A 20,965-nucleotide genomic window follows, 5' to 3' on the forward strand; every position below is an offset into this window, starting at 1 on the left:
TGGTTTATTCAAAGAAAAATGAAGAATTTTTAGACAGCATGTCGGATTTAAGAAAGAATATACGTCCCTGCAAATCAAAAATGGATGTGAAATATCGATTTTATTACTTTTTTTTAACTCTTATAGTTTTTATATATAATGAGTAATGAAATACCTACGGTTTCTTTTGATGATATAATTTTTTTGGTCTTTGACGCTGAAAATAAATCTGTAAGTAGAATTTCATTCATTATATCATTTTAGTTTTGTTTATTCGTTTTAAATTTAAATTGATAGAATATTAAATCAAAGAACACTTACGAAAATCCAAACTTAAGAATGAATAACCCTTATACTATTCCACAAATTTATATGCCAAATCGAACGTCATCACATGTTCAACAGGATTGTCCATCAAGATTTCAGTCGTTATCATGGAATTCACTACCAAACATTTCATCTCAAAGAAACCATAGATTCCCATCTCTAGATGAATCTCAAAGAAACCATAGATTCCCATCTCTAGATGAATCTCAAATATCAGTACAACATCCACCATGTCTTCCCAACATCGGATCGCCTCCTAGAAAATTACCAAAACGAGGAAACCCTTATACTATAGGAAGCAATTCATCACTCCAATTTCAACCAAACTTCAGTTCATCATTTGAGAGTGATTCTCCTCCTACGAATTACTCAGGGTCTGGTAATACTCCTAACCGTGCATTTCGAGGGGGAGAACAATCACCAGATCGTCAAATGCATAATTCACATCCGCCAATAATGCCCAATGATATGTCACCATCTCCTTTAATGTCTTCAGCAAATAGTTCGCGATCTCCGTCTCCATCTGTTCCCATTTTACCATGCCAACAACCTCCTTGTCCATCCCTTTGTTTTCCAACATATGATTCCCATTGTAATACGGAATTATATAATTCATATGATAAGGAATTGGCTGAGATTCGTGTCCGAGAGGAGGAACTTTGTAAATTGGAGGAAGAGAAACGTAAAGAAGCGGAGGAATTGAATAGGCAGGTTGAAGAAGTTAAAAGGCAAGAGTTGCAAATCAAAAAGAAGGAATTAGAAATAATTAAGAAACGAGACGATGAGAGAAGGAGAGAGGAGCTTAGAAGATTAGATTGTCTCAAGGAGGAAGAAACTAGAAAATTAGAAAGAGAGTTCGAATATCGACAAAAATGTCTCAGAGAAGAACACGAATTGGAATTAGAGTTACTTAGACGGAAGGAAAAGGAAATGGTTGCCTTTGAGATAGCTCGATTTAAGGACCCAATTGATGAACTATGTGAAATTACTAAAATTGATAGAACTTTCGAAAGTATAGAAGCTGAATTCAAAGAATGTAACCATCTCAACCCAGAAAATGAAGATATTTGTCGCTTGAGAGAGGAACATAGTGAGACCGTAAGTAATCTTGACGCGGCTCATAACGATAGATGTTACGGTGGAACTCAGCAACAACCAGTCATTCGATCTCCATCACCAAAAAAAAAGAAGCTTTTTCCATCATTAAAAAAAAAAATGGAATTACCTTTAAAAAAAATGGAATTACCTTTAAAAAAAATGGAATTACCTTTAAAAAAAATAAAAATGTTTGAACCACACTTTGAAAAAAACAGAAAGGTCGAATCACCTGTAGAAAAATTCACGAAAGTATATCTACCACCTTGTGCAAAGGGCAAAATCATTATCAAACATGAAGCCACAGTTTGTAATGGAGGAGATTGTTGTACTTATAGTGGACCCTCTTGTACATTAATCCCTAATTCCACTATTGTAGATCGTAATAACAAGACTGAATATAATAGAGAAACGGGAATTAGCTATAATTCATCAGGTAACAATGAACTGACAAGAAGTAGGGAGGTATCCCCATACATATCGAACGATGATGATGATGATTATGAATCTTCAATTTGTGAGAAATTATGTAGCCAGTGTCAGCAAGATATTAACAGAGAAACTGATAACCATTGCTGCCTTGAAGAAAGACGTATACATAATGACCAAGAACGTCAATGTTTAAAAAAGTTTAAGAGACGAAAGGAGGCAAAAATAAATGTTGCAAATAGTAGCTTAAATATCAACACTCGAAGAAATTCAAAAAGTCAAAGTAGTAGAAGAGGCAGCCCTTCGAGAAAATTAAAATTAAATTTTATGGATAGGAGAAAAAAAAATATCACAAATATATATTTAATGATGAAAAAAGACATTTAACAGATGAGAAGAAATCTTCCGTCGTCAATGTACCTGTGGGTTCAATACTTAACTTAAGATATTCTGGGCAAAAAAAGAGATTAAGACCCGTTAAAAAGTACGAAGTAAGAACGGCAATGTTCTCTCCAGAATATCAATCCCTTCCTTCTAGCATTTTAAAAGAGAGCTATATCGATAAAAACCTGGATTTAGATGTTAATTCCAATATTCCCTACAAAAAGCCTTATATCAATTTAGAAGACAGTTTTGAATCATTAAAAATATCTCAATTGTATGATTCTACGACAGACCTTAATCATAATCGTATTATCAATGTAGATGAGTATAATCCTTTTATTCCATACTTGAAGAGTTCATATACAGATTCAGAAAGAAACATTTCGAACTCTGTATTTCGAGATAGTGGAGACAATTCTGATGAATCGACTACATCAGTGATTGAAGAAGAAATAGACTGGTCGGATTTGGAATTCCAGGAGAATGATGTGTCTTCATGTACGAGTAACTCAAACCTATTTATTATACATAGTGATAGATCAGATAATGCAATAATCTCTAGATCTAGTGATGAAAGCTTAATAAATTTTGGATCTTTATCAGGATCTTCAGATACGGATTTATTAAACAATGTATATACCCAAATTAAGCAATTGCCAGAGAAAGAATCAAAAGCTGTTCCGAAGGATATGGAAATCCTTGCTCATAATTACTTGAATGAAATGGATGATCATATTATTCCTCTAGAGGAGAGATTGAAGAGGGTTCAAAGACCTTTTGAGGAAACAAGTAGTGACGAGAGCTACACAACGTCTTCTGAAAAAAAAAGAAACCCAAAATCCTCTAAAAAAAGAAAATCATTTTTTAAACGCCATTTCGACTTTTTTTGAGTTTAAATCATAATTGCAATGTTCACTTTTTAATATTGAGTAAATCATGTATAAATACAATTTTATTATTATAATAAGATATTATTGATATTTAAAAAATAAATATATTTTACAATTTAGCAACAGGTACATGTTTTTTTATATAGAGATCATTGATTTTCAAATGTAAATATTAAAATATTTTGAAATTCCTATATGATAAGAAATGTTAAAAGAAGCTCATTTTTTAATACATATTTTCTCCGAATTAGTAACGAGATCGAGCATCTAATGTGTGTGAAGAATTACCATGCTCAGCAATAGCACGAAATTCTGTTCCTGTAAGTAAATTTAGAGATTTGATAGCAGTAAAGTCTTCACTTTGAAGACGCCTATGTCCAGTGACAGAGGATGCTGGTGTAACTCCAATGTCATTTATTTCTTCTTCAATACAAGTCTCTAGTTTGGTCTTTTTAGGGCCATAATTGGTCTTTTGAAAATCTCTAATATCCTGTATCACGTTGTTAAGGGCCAAAAGTTGTTTATGTAGTCGCTTATCAACCTCCGACAAAGATTGAAATTCACTCTTTAAATGATCAATTTTGAATTGTAAATTATTCTCCTCAAAATGAGGCGAGTCTTGACTAAAATATCCCGAAGAGCTCACAGAAGATGATTCAAAATTCTGTAGAAATGGAAGACTTATTTCTTGAGGCTCAGTTGTTGTTGTTGGACTTGAAATCACAATATCTGGAGGCTTAGACGAATTTTGAATTAGAGAATCATTATCTATTTTTTTATTCTTTTTTAAAAAGAGATTTTGTACTTTCGATGACCAATTGTGGGACATTCTATTATAAAAATATTCACTCCTCTCTGCACTACTAATTAATCTGTAATGATAGTTTAGTATATTTTTTCTTTCTTCTTTGCTGCATGATTCATACGGTCTCCTTATAGACAATCCCTTCAAAGAACAAATATATATTTTCTATGCCTACTACGCGTTGGAATTGATCCTTTTTCCTATTGAATTAATGAAATGACTACAATATAATAATAACTTTTTAAGCAATGCTTATCCTCAGTATAAAATCATTTCTTCTTATGTGGAATAATAGATAGTGTCGTTGTTAAGTCTATATATTTTGTATATTGAATTGAAACAATATCTCCCATAAAGTTTTAAAATCTCAGCATGGTCCTACTTAATTTATTTTACCATCAGTACTAGCAAATAATAATTTAAATGAATAATATTATGTATTAATCATTATTGATTAATACATAATATTAATAGTTGTGTATGTTTCTTTAAGAAAGATTGATTTAATTTTTTTCTGCATATTTTTCCATATAATTTTTAATCCTTGATGTCGATAGTAGTACTTAGATATAAATAAAGGTAATCTTTTAGTGTACAAAAATTCTAGACCTCTTTGTGACCGCTATAATTTTTAGTAGACTGAATTAATTCGGTCAGAATCGATTTCATTTAAAATCCGGTCTAGAACGATTCTATAGATGAACTGTTGATAAACTCATGAATGTCTTTAAAAATTGTGAACATCGGCGCGATAACGTAATACGAAGTTAAAAGTGTCGTTTGTACGACTGATAGATATGGATTGGGTAGAAAATTGGTCCATAGATTGAGACAGAAAAAAATTAGGTCTAATATTGATATTAAGAACAAATCGGGTGCTAGGTAATTTACCCTTAAACTATTTTGCCTCAGGAATTTTTTTTAAACATTTCGCCCTAGGACATTTTTCCTTAAAGCCATTTTGCCTCAAGAATATTTCGCCTTAATATATAAATAAATGAAATTTATAGGTTATTATTATTCAAAATTGATGTACCTATGGAATTTTTTAATCAAAATATGTAATGCGTATGACTCGCAAAGTTAAAATCGAACATTTTATCCGTTAAAGTTAGGAGTCATCTTAACTTTCACAAAGGATGTAAAATATATACCGTAAATCTTTCAATAGTTAAGAAAAAGAGAAAGGATCGAAGGGATTCATTTTTTCACTAAATACTATGAATTAATTTTGCCTTATATAATAAAGCATATTTATTATGTGTCTTTGAAGGGCTGATTCTAATATATATTCCTCATTACAAGTATTATTTTAATATTTTATTTCAAATAATAAAAAGTACTCATAACAATATTTCCTATATTTTTTGAATAAATGATAACCAAAAATACATTAAAAAAAACTAAATAATAACACTGCAATTATTTATTGCATACATATGTCAGAAAATTTATGATTTTTTATCGGAGCAACTCCATTTTGCTCATGATTTAATTTATATAATTATTTAATTAAGTATTATTACACTAAGTATAACTTAAAAATAAATTAATTAAGTGTTTTAAAATGGTTTGTTGTGTTTATATGTAAAATAATGTTAATTTAATGATTGTTTAACAAACTGTTGTGAGAATCCTCTAACAAAAATACTTTCACGGATTTACTTCGTAAAAATTAATTTTCTATTCAAACATTTCAATGATTTTTACATAAAAAAATTCTAAATGTATTAGAAGAAAATTGCTAAATAATGATGTAAGAACGAAGCTTACTAGAAACTTTGCATTTAACTTGATCAACAAGATGAGCAAATGTGAATCCAGTACACTAGCTATATCTTAGTGTGAATGTTAAGAGGTAATTATGAATTACCTTATCACATTTATCACAGAATGTATTTTTTTTCACTGCACGAATAATTATACTATTACTATATAAAGAAAAATTAATTAATAATATTCAGTCATGAAATGAAAATGGCAGAGACACGATACTGATTATGTAATATTAATAAATTAATTATCACTCATCCCTTCGATCCTCTCCCTTTCTTAATTCTATATCAAAGATTTACGTTAATAATATATGTATTGTACTTTTTTTTGTAATTTATTTTTAGAAAAATATATAATTTAATGTTTGTAGCAATACCAGGTTGAAATATTCATCCTATCCAAGTTTTTTTAATCAAAAACTTTTATATTGATTCTTTGAAACCGATGAAATAAAAAGGGAGTAATATTGTACAAAGCCAATTAGGTTCTGCCATTTGATTTTTTACCATAAATAATTTGGTTCACTTCCCCTGCATGAGATTAAGTGATTGATCGTTTGACCACTCCAGATATTAGTATAACTCATTAAAATTAAAAAATAAATACTTAGAGTACGCATAGATTTAGCAGAATTTTAGCCCAAAAACATTATGGCAAAAGAATATTTCACCGAAGGACAATCTGGGACATTTGGTCGAAAAATTATATTAAATCTATTTATATATACGATTGTATATTTTAGTACAATTTAAAATGATATTATGATAATAGATATTATTCATAGGCTTTATGTGTCATATCGGTAAATTATTGAGTGTTCCTTGAGTCTTCGTATAATTTCATTGCACGACATTAATATCGTGTGCAATTTCGGTACAATTTTTACTATATTCGGATGATAAAGAAACTTGGTATGAAATACCCCATTTAATATCCCCCGTCAACAGGTTGTACAGGTGAAGCGCTGGGCCCCAAAGCAGTTTAAACTCCACTACCGCCGCATTTCTAAGCATCTATGGTCCCAAAGTAGGTTAAATTCTTAAGCCGCTGCTTCCCTGAGCATCCAGAAACAGTAAGTTTTCTAAATTTATTCACTATCAAAAGAGTTATGGGCTAAAAAAGAAATTGGGGGAAATTTCAATTTAGTTTTTTGTTTTTTTTTTCAGGTGCAAAAAAATGTATTTCCTATTGAATTCATAGATAAAATAAAGTATGTAGAAATTTTTGTGGAAAATCGTTTTCAAATAAATTGGATAGATAAAAATTGATGTTTAACTGAAATATGTCTGAATAATTTTTTTTTATCAACGTCAAATTTCTATTTTTAAGAAGAAATTCCACAAAACGATCTTCGTTGTTAAAATTTTATACCATTTAGTACTCGAAAAGTATTTTCGTTTTCTGGAACATTTTTTTGCAAAATTTGCGAAAATTAACAGTTTTTGAGGGTTATTTTTCGACATTATTCTCCATAACTTTCTTGTTTTTGCAAGACCGAAAAAAATATCGGTAGCTTTTTGTTTCTCTTTTAATGACAAATATAAATTTGGCGCCTTTTGATGAAAAGTGATGGAATATTTAAAAATGTGGATTCAATTAATCATCATCGCATATATTATAAGCTATCTAATCACAATCCAAGATGCTATATAAACTCTTTACTGATATTAACCCATTAAGGCCGAAAATTAAAAAACGGTCCGAGAGGAACGAAAATTTTACACACTGTTTTTGTTGCTTCTAAACCCTTCATGCTAAATTGAATCATAAAATTTCAAAATATTGGTACGTAGATATATCTACGCAACGGCCGTTAAAGACATAAAAAAATCACACTCCTAAAGGGAAAAATGTATTTTCTTAACAAATGTTTAAACTTTCGTATACAGATACATACATGAACTAAATACACCACATATTAAAACCAAATAATATAGGTTTCTTTATTTTATTTCTCTATTGAATTTAATATGTTTAAAGCATTTTGGATGCAAACCAACTTCACATTTATCAGAAATAAAGGGAGTTTTCAGATTACATTCTTTGCAAACTTTTCCTTTCTCTGTGTGACTTATCCATTAATTTTTTTGTCAAATCTTGTAAGGCCATACAGAAAAGTATTGGCCCGATCCATCGTATCAAAATAACACATGCAGGTTATAGTTTTTGATACAGTCAGGTTCAGGGACGTTAATATATTTTTTTTACTACTGTCCCATCTTCGACATTTCTTTATAGAGAAATCTCCGAAATCAATTGCAATATGGAACTCTTTGTTATCTTTTCAACGATAGAGCAAAATGGCGTCTGACGAACGAAAATCATGAGCCTCTTTCTTTCTTTTTATGTAGTCTTTTTTTGCTATTGGACATTTTCCTATACTTGTGTCCCTGATGCTAAATATCCATTAGATGATAGTAATTCCATTAATGAAATGATAGTAAAGTAGTTGTCAAAAATAATTTTATGGCTTTTGTTTGCGGAAGTTTTGCCTTCCCAATCAAATTTAAAAAATATTTTCCTCCCAATCAAATTTTTGAGACGTTCTTCTTTACACTTTGTATTTCCTCTATATTCTTTATCTTCCTTACCCAGAAATAAATCAAAAGAATGGAGATACCCACCGCTCGAACACTGTACCACATTTAGAAACCAAATCGTATGGGCACCTCAAATATTTTGCTTAGCAAAAATTGCTCTCTAAAATATGGGATCATACTTTAAATATTATTTTTATGGTACTTGGGTTAAATAAATAATTAACAAGTGATACATCCCTATAACAGGTAGAGAAGGGTCCCTAGAGTATTTTAACCGGGTTACATAATTTTTACTTTGTGTGACAAGAATATTGCTTCACAACTGTAGTTCCTTCAAAAATTTGTATAAAAAATGAATTACATATTTACTCTCTCATATCTGTAACCAATAGATTAAGAGGGCATATGTTAGCCCTAAATAGGAGTACAAAATCTTTTCTTAAAATCTCATAACCCCCGGACGAAGAGACATACATACATAATACACGATTTAAGTACGTTGGGAAGTCTTCGTAGTCATTTAATAATTTAGCCTTATTAAGGCCCTGAACAACCCAAATTTGTATATATACTTAACCTTGGAGGACCCCCCCCCCTTAAAGACACCTGCTAGATGTATTATACCTCCAAATTGTTTAGTAACCCTCAGCAGGGTTGTAATAATAACCTATACATGACGAAAAATATTAGCTTTAACGAACAGCTTTTTAAAAAGATTACTACCAACCTTTTTTATGGGATATAATTTAATATATTTACTGATTAAATGTGCAAAGTAAAAGTAGTTATGTCAGTGTACTTCAACTCCTAGATCAAGGTAGATCAAATATATTGAATGGTACAAAGAAATGATGATTTGAGAATATCTTAGTATTTTAATTCCATACTAACCATGCCTGTCAAGTTAAGCTTATTCTTAATGTGGTAAAAAAACCATTATTTCTATTGAGGGGGAGGAGCCTAGTATTTCCTAAATTGCCAGCACTAAAAGCTAGAGACAGTGTGGTTGACATTGTCTTTTTGGAAACCAAGCATCCAACCTTAATCAAATTTTCAATAACTAACACACAAATATTTAAATAGAATCACGGAACACATGTTTGTTCTAATACGTTAAGGGTATATTTTTCTTGATGGAGACATATCATGAGTTAACGTATAAAATGAATAGCGTTTGAGAGTTGGCGAAATAAGTCTTATAGCTCCTTCATTTCTCTCAATCTTCTAATAGCTGATCGAACAGAGGCAGCAGCAGTCGTGGAGTAGGTCCATGCTCCTCCAGCAACAATAACACGGCAATTCTTGGTACCACATTTCCAAATACCAACAGCCTCACGTTTCATGTTTTCCTTACCACAGAAGGTGCAGACGTATTTTGAATGCTGGGTAATTTCCATTTTCTTGACGGTTTTACGTAAAGAAGCACCGTAACGGGTTCCATATTTACCAACTACACCGACCTTCTTAGTACGTTTTGCCTGAAACAAAGGATTCGATAGTTATTTTCAGATTTATAATACACAGAAATATTAACCCACCATCTTGTCCGGAGGTTGAGAAAGAAAAGAAAGAGGAAAAGGAATGACGTACTTATTTAGTGTTTTTAAAATTTATTCTTATGACGTCATTTGTAAACAATAACAAGCATGAGTTAATTTTATTTATTAACATTTCTTTGAATTGTGCCAGAAATGATATTTACTCGCTTAATGCATATTAAAAGACCATGGATTCGATTATTTTCTACTCAATATGACTCTTGTTATGAAATGGTGATAGATCGTTTATCCATAAAAGACAAAAATCAATCGTTTTCGAAGAAAAAATCTTGGACTTGGCTGATAAATGATCTTATTGAGGCTCAACTTCCTTCTTACTCGGAAAAACTCCAAAGATCCGTTCAAAGAACCCTAAATTACAGACATGATATTCATCGGGGAAATCAGAGATCCTTTGAATTTGTAAATTCAGTTAAAAAAAGGTTTGAATCTTCATTAACAGAGGATAACATTGATGTGTTCCTCTTACGCGCCATACGGGATCTTGGTGATCCAGAATTGGCGATACAATATCTCAATTATATTGAAAATTCTTCTTCGAAAAATATCACACTGTCTCATCGTCTATTAGTACTTGAAACTGCTGGGCGTGCTGAGGATAAAATTAAAAAAGTAAAAGTTGAAAGAACGATACTTTCCATCGCTCAAGACACTCTCAATATAGTTGAGAGTTTGGATATAAAGGATCATAACATTTCTTACATTATCGGAGCGTATTCCAACACTAGGAAATGGAGAGAGAATGCCCTTCCTTTGTATTTATCTAAAAATATATCTCCTCATAAAGAAGATGTGGAAGAAAGAGTCACACGCTCAGCTGTAATGGCTGGAGAACGTTTAGCTATCAGAACTTTAAAAGAAGAGGGCCCAACAAAGGATTTTTGGTCCATTATTAGTGCAAAAAACTTTATAACAAATAATTTTCAACTCAGATATGTTCAAGTGGAAGAGGTTCAAAAGAGTCATGATCGTGTTTATAAAGAATATATAAATTGTGTAAAAAATCAAGATGACTTGGAGCCTTTATTTCAATTCTTTAGAAAACATTGGAGTATTATTAGTTGGGATGTTGCCCGAGCTCTCAAAGATAAATTAGAAAAGTTGGACAAGAATGTTATCATTAAAATGGAGGATATGTCGAATCGGTGATCGTATTAAAACTAAAGTACAATTTTATAAAATAAGTATTTTAAATGTTTTTAGAGGGATATGTAAGTCGTGTGCGGTCCGACTTAAGAGGGATAAATTTGATCCATCCGAAATAGAAAAATTGAGAAATGCTATATTTGAGAAATGTCTGAAAAAAGGCGATATATATTTATCTTCTCTGCCTGGAGAAGTGGAGCGGTAAACTCTAAATTAAATACATATTTCAATTTATATATATTAAATTGCCTATAAAATAGATTTGAGAATTTCTGTGCCAAACTAAATAAATACGATGTGGTTATTGATGGACTAAACGTTGCACTTACACATCTTCCTAAATTTGAAGATGGGTCTCTTACCAAATCCAAAGTCGGTCGAAAAATGCTATTAACTCAAAGTAAAAATGTAAGCATGAGTTTGAAGGCTCTTAACTAATAGTTTGGATTTTTAACAATATGATTTCATTTTAAAACAGATATTAGGTATCTTAACGACGCTTCACAACAGGGGAATGAAAAATATCGTAATAATACATCGCGATGGGATCCAGCGTTTTCCTGACTATAGAGAAATATCCAAACTTTGTCACATTTATACTGCCAAAAGAGAGTAAGCTTTTCTTATACATGGAGTTTGTAACATTTCTATAAGACTTTACTTTCAGTTCACAGGATGATCCGTTTATGATGCTGGCGGCACTTTCCAGTGGATTTGGAACGTTATTTGTTTCTAATGATCGCTTACGTCAGCACAACTACTTGCTCGAAGATTCAAATCTTCAAAGTCTTTTCACGCGATGGCAGCTTACTCACCAATGTCACCACAAAGTATGGGTGACTCCTGACCGTGCGCAAGGGCGAATGAAGTACCGATATGTAGTTACTGTAATGTTTAATCAATTTATTTTAAGAAAAAAGACTGACTTAATTTCCTGTTTGATTAGGACCCACATTCTTTTGAACTTCGAACTCAAAAGGAAGGACCAAGTTGGCATTTACCTCTACTTCAAAGATATGAAGAAGATAAAGGACATTTATCTGTTCCTAGTCAGTGGTTATGTTTAAATTTTAATAAAACTTAGATTCCTTATATTATTTTATTACATTAAAATGCAGCGTCATCCCACTTTTAAAGTATTTATGAAGTCAGCATAAAGCTTGATAATTTTTAGTTAACACATCTCGAGGTATAATTTCCACGCATATAAAGTTAAATAGCAACATTAACGAGCTTCCCGTCACCAATATTAAAATTAACATAGTACTTTAGTCAAATGGAGAAATACGTAAATATATATAAATCAGAATATATTAAGATAAAAAGTTTTATAATAAGTTTAAGACAAGAACAATTAAATCACTCAAACGGTAACACTCTTTTTATATTTTTCTTTCTTTTTGAAGCCGTACGAACAATTCCTCCAAACAATGACGTTCATTTATAGACAAAAATATTGGAAATAATTAATATAATACCCTTAAAGGACTTTAGCAGTATCCAGTACATGAACCTGGCTGAATGTTATTGTTGTTTGAATTTACATTAATTCTATTATTCGAGGATGCTTCCCAAAGTTCGGGAGTCTGAATAATATTTTCAACTAATTCTTCAAAGGCAAGTTGTACTCCCTCTCGAGTCTTAGCACTAGACTCTATGAACATCATTCTATGCTTCCTAGCACATTTTTGTCCTTCTTCCTTCGAAATCGCTCTTTTCTCTTCAAGATCACACTGGAAACAAAAAGAGATATAAATATCAATTGACGTTGTATAGGAAAAAATCTCTTTTTGAGTAAGATCTGATCCCTGCCACATACTTTATTTCCAACTAGCATTTTCACAATGTCATGATTTGTTGCGTAGGTATCCAACTCATTGAGCCAATTTTCTACGTTTGAGAAGGAATCTCTATTTGTGACATCGTACACTAGAATGGCACCTTGTCCCCCTCTATAATAACTGGGCGTTAAGGTTCGAAATCGTTCTTGTCCAGCTGTATCCCAAATGGCTAATTTAACCTAGTATAGAAAAATATCCAATTATCAATAACGAGAAGAATCAATCCTCAGACTCCTTTACTCTATTTCCTTGAACTGTGAGGGTTTTGACTTTAAAATCCACTCCAATTGTGGCTGAGTGGTCTGGATCGAATGCATCTTCCGTGAACCTTAGGAGGAGGGAAGATTTCCCCACACCACTTTCTCCAATGATCAGTAACTTCAAACTAGTTAAAATTGGGTCCTCGATCATTTTGCCTGCTTTATTATTCTCATATATTGAAACTACGACTTCTATGTTCTGCTATTATTAATAATGATTGCTATTTGATGTCAAAAAATAAATATAAAATAACTGACACTGAACAAAGACTAAAGAGAGAAGAAAAATGATATTAGTGATGGAGTGCTTCTTGATACGATACACGTAATAATTATCTGAACTCGAACTCAACTCTGCAATTCTTCTTAAATCTTAATATAGAAATGATTTCATTCATGCGTGGTATTCATCCATATTATAAAATACATCACGCACAAGTAAAGCTATTTATTATTAGGTAGGTAGTCTTTGAGTTCTCAATTTATTTCCAACAGGAATAAAGTAATTAACTACAGAAAATGGGGCTTTATGATGTTTGTTTAATTTTAATTTTTAAGTGATTTTTCATTTAGCTTGATAGTTGGTACAACCTTAATTATGTTCTATAACTAGGAGTACAAAATACTCTTCATAGTATATTTAATATTTACTGTAAGAATGACTTTCTTCGTTTAATTCATTACAGTAAACTGTAAAGCCATATGAAATATCTAGGTATTTCCTCATTGAGAAAATAACAATAAAATTAATATATAATACGAATTATAATGCAGAGTCTAGTTGTATCTATTCAATTATTCAAGAAAGACACGCAGACTCTGATGACAGAATGCAGTTAAACAAGATTTTTGCACCAAAATGAATAAAGCTAATAGCTATCCCATTTTCCAAATCATGTAGGCGCTATGATGAATAAATCAGTGTATACTAATAGTCTGGCTCCCTGCACCCTTTTTGAAAGTGGAGGGGCCAGTACTCAGTAATTAATAAAATTATTAAATATTTTTTTGCTGTTGAATGATGAACCGCCCTCATTTTCCCGGACCTGTCCACTTTTTATATCCTGTCCGGGGTATTTATTTTATAAATTTCATAAAATGTACAGTTTTTCATGCGTTCAGTCAGAGGTGTCCACAAGGGAACCGCTGGAGAGGCTGTAGCCCCCACCCAAAATTTAGGAATTTTTGTTTTTACTAAAAAATGTTTTATTTGAAAATTTTTTTCAAAAAATAAATATTTAAAATTTAATTTAATTATTCAAATTTGTTTCCAAAAAAATTAATTTTCTGTGAACAGCTATTGATTTTTGAAATTTTTCTTCAATAAATGTAATATTTAAATAAAATTGCAAAAAATTATATATTTGAAATTTAATTTTGTATGAATAACTGTGGATTTTTGAAATTTTTTTGAAATTTAATTTTTGGATTTAAAATAAAATTGCAAAAACCAGCCCCCCTAAAAAAAAAATATAAACCTACATACGCTCGCCCTGTAAGTAGATTTCAGGATGGTTAAAAGAGGAGAATTGGTCCCCCTAATTAAAAATACTTTAAGGATTATTTTCTGTAATAATATAAACATTGAAGATATAGTAAATTCAAAATTAAAAGAAATATTAGTAATTTCAAAATATTTACCTCCCTCCAACATGGGCCAACTAAAACATACACAAATTTGGACCACATATCCTTTTATTGGAAATCGAAAAAGTATTGATATTTTTAATGTAGTAGCCATGGTCATTTCTGTTACAGGGCCCCTATTGATATAATAATGAATATCATGAGCAAGCCTGTTGAATCATTAAAAAAATTGAAAGAATCGGATTTACATGACAATTTATATCGATACAAGAAAAGTGGACAAATGTTAATATAAAAGTACATCCTAACAACACATGTTCTCTAACTCAAGATTATTGGATTGCTTCTATATTTATATCCCATCATCTATGTACAGTATATTTATCGGAGTTGCGTGATTTGAGTAAATCGTAATTGTTGTAATCTGGCCTGATGAATTCTTCTCTTTTTATTTCAATTCCCTACTTGTTTTTCATCTATTCTCTACACATTTAGTATTTAATGCGTAGAACTCGAGGAAAAATAGAAGGTTTCAATTAGGAAAAGAGTGAGTGAGAGAGAGAGGCACACACACACAAACATATATAGAAAGAGAGGGAGAGAGAAAGAAAGGAAGTGAGGAAAAAAGAAGTGACGGAAAAGTAATTTTATAAAATTAAATAAAACTATTAATTACTGCTTAAAGTGAGGTATTAGTCTGGCAAAGCTGAACCCATCTAGCCAAGCAACATTCCCATGTGGATCCGAGTCATTGTGGATTATTAAACATGTCGACGACTTGTTGTCTGAATTTGGAATTCAGCGGAGGAGCGGAATCGTTACTAAATTCAAGTTACAGTGAGAAGAGAGGGATTTTCGGAGTGGAGGTGGAGATTTCATCTGATTCAGTTGGATCCGGGATTACTCTTGCAGATCTTTTGCTCTGGATTAAAAAGAATCTCTTGATCGAAGAGAAAGTATCTTTATTTCTGCGAAACGGAACAGTGCGGCCCGGGATCCTTGTGCTCATCAACCAAGAGGATTGGGAACTCTGTGAGAAAGAAGAAACCCTACTGAAATCCCAGGATCAAATTTCTTTTATTTCCACTCTGCACGGTGGATAAGAAGGCCCATCACACTCCTTGAATTCTCATAACTCCTTATTCTAGTACTTTTAAGTTTTATCGCACTCCAAATCCTCCAATTTTAAAATGGAAGCAACAACACTGTTAGAAAATGAGGATTATCCATTGGCTTTCATTCGACCAAGACATAAGATGCGGATTTCGAAAGAAGACGAGTCTCAAGATTCCTCCTCAACTGCCGCTACTCCTTGGAGACTCCTTGAACGAATGAAAACTGTGAGTGTTGCTCTTGTGGTATGCCTCAATGTCGGGGTGGATCCTCCGGATGTGACGAAAACCTCCCCTTGTGCTTGTATTGAGGCATGGATTGATCCAACTCTTCTCAATCCAACAAGAGCACTTAATCTCATTGGATCTGCTCTTCTAAGACAATATGAACGTTGGCAACCCAGGGCTAGGTATAGACAATCTTTGGACCCAACTGTGGACGAAGTCCGACGCCTAGCTATGGCTCTACGTAAAAACGCTAGGGATGAAAGAGTTCTTTTTCATTATAATGGTCATGGGGTCCCGAAACCAACGGCAAACGGAGAGATTTGGGTTTTTAATCGGAATTACACTCAGTATATTCCCCTGAGTCTCTACGATCTTCAAACATGGATGGGCTCCCCATCTATATTTGTCTATGATTGTTCTAATGCGGGTATAATTGTTATTGCTTTTGAACAGTTTGCACGCCAGCACGAGAAGGAATATATGGAGCAGGTAATATTAATGCTTCTAATATGTCATGCTTTAAGTTAAATACGCCTTTTCTTGTTTTTTCATCTTCAAATTGTCACTTCATTTATTTATTAGTAACTATCTCTTTCATTGAAAAAGAAACTTCATCATTCAGTAGCAAGTTTATATAAAAATATTGTTTTTTAAATAAATATTTGCTTAGTATACTAAATGAAATAACACATGCTCAGATGAAACTACTAAAAATGAATGTTAGTACGTATAATCTAATATTCTTATATGAAGACACAAATTAATATTAACTTAATACTAACAACGCTTTTATCATGCTTCCAGGTAAATTCTCAAGGAATCAATTCCTCTTCAATTCCAGCACCCCCAGGGTCTCCTAGAAACTGTATTCAGTTAGCTGCTTGTTCAGCAAACGAGCTTCTGCCAATGAATCCGGAGCTTCCTGCAGACTTGTTTACGTCTTGCTTGACAACACCTGTTAAAATAGTTCTCCGTTGGTTTATATTACAAAATAAAGGGAAAATTACTCCTAATGTAACTCTCGACATGTTAGATAAAATACCTGGCCAATTAAATGATCGTCGTACTATGTTAGGCGAACTAAATTGGATTTTTACAGCTATAACTGACACCATTGCTTGGAATACTCTTAGTCGTGACCTATTTCAGAAACTTTTTCGTCAGGATTTATTGGTTGCGTCCCTGTTTAGAAATTTTCTTTTAGCAGAAAGGATAATGCGATCCTATGATTGCACTCCAGTTTCTCAACCTAAGCTACCTCCCACACATCAGCATCCTATGTGGCAGGCTTGGGACTTGGCAGTAGATATGTCCCTGTCACAGTTACCTGGCATTATTGATCAAAAGAAATCTTACGTATCCTCTTCCTTCTTTGAAGAACAACTGACTGCTTTTCAAGTATGGTTGAAATATGGTCGAGATAATCGTAAACCTCCTGAACAATTACCTATTGTCCTCCAAGTCCTCTTAAGTCAAGATCACCGTTTGAGAGCTTTAGATTTGCTCAGTCGGTTTTTGGATTTGGGGCCATGGGCTGTGAACTTGGCATTATGTGTGGGAATATTTCCATATGTACTCCGTCTTCTGCAATCATCTGCAAGAGAGCTTCGACCTTTATTAGTATCTATATGGACAAAAATATTGGCTGTTGATTCTTCTTGTCAAGCAGATCTTGCACGGGAGAACTGCCATAATTATTTTCTGCTTGTTCTCAAAGATCCAATCATGATGCCTGAACATCGCACAGGTGCTGCATTTGTGCTTGCATCTATGGTCTATAATTATAAAATTGGGCAGAGACAAGCAGAACATGGAAATCTTATATCAATTTGCTTAGAACAACTGGATGATCATGAACCCGTTTTGAGGCAATGGTTAGCCATTGCCCTTGGTAGAGTATGGGATAATCATGAACCAGCTAAATGGAGAGGAGCTAGAGATAACGTGCATGAAAGATTGTACGAATTACTCAACGATCCTTTTCCAGAAGTTCGTACCGCTGCGGTATTTGCTCTAGGTAATTTTTGCACCTCTCTCAATCTCTATTTATGTATAATAATTAATACTAGTCTCCCTCGTTTTATGGGTATTTTTTTATTATTGCACTTTTTGTCTTTTTCTAAAACTTCATCTGGAAAATAATGCAAGTTTAGTTTTTAAAAAAAAAGTCCCCCTAGCACTCTAATATACAAAAGTAAATACTAATATTATAATTTGTACTATCATTTTTTCAGGAACGTTTATTCATTCCACAAATGATTATACTCCAAATACCCATGCTGAAAGTTTGGATCACAAAATTGCCCTATACCTCCTGAATACTGTTGCTGAAGACGCAAGCCCAATGGTTCGTATGGAATTGGTTGTTGCAATTCAATGGCTTGTTTATGCCTTTGAAGTTAATTTTATCAATGTTATTAAAGGGGAAAAACAGCAAAATGCTGCCGTCAATAAAATGCCCCAAACTAGCAATACTCTCACTCCTAATATGAAAAGAGTTTCACGAATTCAAGCCAGTGCTTCCTCACCTTCTTTGGATCGACTTGTTCAACAAACTTCTAAAGTTTCTATAACCTCAAGGTTTGTGCTATTATTACTGTTATAATGTTTTTGATACAAATAATATGATTTATTTCATAGCACTCCAAGTGCTATATCTAGTTATGGTGGTGTATATTGTAAAATTTATGCTGGACTTGTGAGTCTATCAATTGATCCTTTTGATGATGTAGCCTCAATGGCAAATCAGCTCCTTCAATACCTCAAATGCCGTGAACGTGAGAGAAATTCTTCTAAAAATTTAAAGGATTCTTCCTCCAGCTCATCATTTTCTACTCCTGCTACTCGTAAAGTTTCAGCTACTCCAATAATGCAGAGTAGTATTTGCGAGGGGAAATCCTCATCCAGTGTTCCTTCATCTCCAGCTAACTCGAATAACTCATTTCTGTCAGCAGCAAAACTAGAAAGTAAAGCTCCTTCGTCCTCGAGAAAAGTGAAACGAAGGAGCTCAGGCGAAGGGGTCGCCGGAGTAGATGTAATTGCTGGCTCTAATAACTACAACACACTTCCAAGAAATGGTCGACAACACCACCCCGCAACTCCAAATTCATTACAGGTACTTGAATTTGTAATATTGTTGTATTTTGATTTAATTATATTTGTATAATTTTTTTAAATAGCATCTCGATTTACTTTCCTCATCTCCAACAAATACATCTATGACAACTCTCGTAGAGAAACCATGTTTATCGACAGAGTTTGTGGAGTGGTCCTCAACCTATTTTTCCAATGAATTGATGAAAAGTGATTGTACAAATACTGAGCCTGATTTAGAGTCACCATATCACTGGGAAAGGGATTGGCTAAACAAACGAAATGATTCTATTCGCTTTAAGGCTTCTGAACAATCTCAAAAGTTTACTTACGGAGTTCGTAATGGAAATGGGGGTAAAATTGAGGAACAATTGTCTGTGATACGATTTTCTGAGCCTGCATATTCTCTTAAATTTCATCCCTTTAATAATTATCTGGCTGTTGGTTCAAAATCAATTGTCAACATTTATGATATAGGGACTGGAGCTAAAGTATCTTCCCTTTCATTCAGTCAAAATAAGTCGAGTCGTGTCACTGCCATAGAATATATCAATGCTCATGAGAAAGCTATGCTCATTGCTGGGTCGGATGACGGATCTGTGCGTATTTGGCGAGACTTTGATGTAGAGCCCGCTCTAGTTACTGCATGGTTCGCTATGCCAGATTTGTGTAGTACTACATCCAAACGTGTAACTGGACCTTTGTATGGAAGTAAACATGGCAATTCAAATGGCAATAATGGAGGGATTAAAATTTGTTGGGAATCTGTTAATCGTTGTCTAATTGCTGGTGGCGGAGATTCCCGTGCTATTCGGCTATGGGATGCAGAAAAAGAGCTTAAAATTCATGAGTGGACGGTATCTCCGGAAACTTATGTCACTCATATATCTTGTACCGATTCTACTCCTTGGGTATATGCTGTAGGCTTTAGTGATGGCTCAATTCGAATAATGGACAAGCGACTCTCCACTTCTTGTACCCAGATATATCGTGAGCATAATACAGCCATTTTGGATTTAAAGCTTCGGGGTGGTATCGACGGACATTCTTCACCGGGTAGTATGGTAGCTGGGGCTGGAGATGGGATCATTCGCTTTTATGAACCTCGCGCTCTCTCTTCATGTCGAACAGTTCAAATTAGTGATGGAGGCCCTCGAGCATCGGTCGGAAATCACTCAATTTCGTCCCTTAGTATACATGAGAGAGCTCAAATTGCTGCATCTTGGACATCGTCTCAAGTCTGTTCAATACATTCACTCCTTTCCAACGGACCTCAAATCAATGCTATAAAGTACTATGACGGTATTCTAGGTCAAAGACTCGTCAACGTTAAGTCCCTCCAGTTCCATCCTCATCTTATGACTTTAGGAGTCTATGCGAGGGGAGCATCTACTACGGACTCCTCTATTACATCCTTCGGTTTTCGTAGTTCTTCCTGACGTCATATGGATGGTTATTTTTAGATTGATTACTATCATTACTAATTTATTTATTTATTGCAATGGGTATTTCTCGTAGGGGTGCTAAGCTATTGCTATACTATTTTAGATTTTATTATAAAGTACTTTTGAAAAAGAGATAAAAAAAGAAGAAAAACCCTGAAATTATACACCAAACATTCTCTGTAATAACTAATAATTATACTGTGACAAACCTCCTTTAAACAAACCGCCTGTTGCAAAAAGAAGAACACAAAAAAAGTTTTCATAGCCCGTTTTCCGTTATATAATACGAATATGCAATAAAAATTATGTTCAAACAACTTATCATTGGCACATTCTATTGATATACGTAGGTAGTCCTCAAAGAAATGCCATCTTCACTGAGTGATGATTCATCAAATCATCATCCATGTAATAATATAAATTAATTACTCCCGTCTTGTATATCATTGTAATGTCATAATCTGTAATG

At 33.0% G+C, this 20,965-nt stretch overlaps 5 protein-coding genes across 6 annotated transcripts; 4 read left to right on the forward strand and 1 right to left on the reverse strand.

Moving 5' to 3' along the window:
* Nucleotides 1–2,357, forward strand: LOC121118274 (uncharacterized). The gene is made up of 2 exons (XM_040712841.2): nt 1–210; nt 277–2,357. The coding sequence occupies exons 1-2, from the start codon at nt 139–141 to the stop codon at nt 2,215–2,217; spliced, it is 2,013 nt and encodes a 670-aa protein (XP_040568775.1). The 5' UTR covers nt 1–138; the 3' UTR covers nt 2,218–2,357.
* A 7,472-nt stretch (nt 2,358–9,829) lies between these two features.
* On the forward strand, nt 9,830–12,022 carry mldr (mitochondrial ribonuclease P catalytic subunit). The gene is made up of 6 exons (XM_040711575.2): nt 9,830–10,929; nt 10,988–11,131; nt 11,191–11,338; nt 11,409–11,542; nt 11,598–11,817; nt 11,877–12,022. Exons 1-6 carry the CDS (start codon nt 9,917–9,919, stop codon nt 12,012–12,014), a joined length of 1,797 nt encoding a protein of 598 aa, XP_040567509.1. The 5' UTR covers nt 9,830–9,916; the 3' UTR covers nt 12,015–12,022.
* Nucleotides 12,016–15,127, reverse strand: LOC121117220 (ras-related protein Rab-18-B). 2 transcript variants are annotated; one of them, XM_071888299.1, is made up of 4 exons: nt 13,385–13,466; nt 13,012–13,301; nt 12,750–12,950; nt 12,016–12,663 (listed from the first exon to the last, which is right to left on the reverse strand). In XM_071888299.1, the coding sequence occupies exons 2-4, from the start codon at nt 13,180–13,182 to the stop codon at nt 12,421–12,423; spliced, it is 615 nt and encodes a 204-aa protein (XP_071744400.1). In that variant the 5' UTR covers nt 13,183–13,301; nt 13,385–13,466; the 3' UTR covers nt 12,016–12,420. The 2 variants fall into 2 exon arrangements, with proteins under 2 accessions (XP_071744400.1, XP_040567510.1); XM_040711576.2 differs by having other exon boundaries at nt 13,012–15,127.
* Nucleotides 15,128–15,385: 258 nt separating this feature from the next.
* Nucleotides 15,386–15,721, forward strand: Urm1 (Ubiquitin-related modifier 1). The gene has a single exon (XM_071888961.1). It carries the CDS (start codon nt 15,386–15,388, stop codon nt 15,719–15,721), a length of 336 nt encoding a protein of 111 aa, XP_071745062.1.
* Nucleotides 15,722–15,808: 87 nt separating this feature from the next.
* Nucleotides 15,809–20,813, forward strand: raptor (regulatory associated protein of MTOR complex 1). Its single transcript, XM_040711573.2, has 5 exons — nt 15,809–16,447; nt 16,763–17,975; nt 18,193–18,538; nt 18,599–19,073; nt 19,138–20,813. Exons 1-5 carry the CDS (start codon nt 15,809–15,811, stop codon nt 20,488–20,490), a joined length of 4,026 nt encoding a protein of 1,341 aa, XP_040567507.1. The 3' UTR covers nt 20,491–20,813.
* The last annotated feature ends 152 nt before the right edge of the window (nt 20,814–20,965 follow it).

Source organism: Lepeophtheirus salmonis, chromosome 5, assembly GCF_016086655.4.
Source record: "Lepeophtheirus salmonis chromosome 5, UVic_Lsal_1.4, whole genome shotgun sequence".
NCBI classification, from domain to species: Eukaryota; Metazoa; Arthropoda; class Copepoda; order Siphonostomatoida; family Caligidae; genus Lepeophtheirus; species Lepeophtheirus salmonis.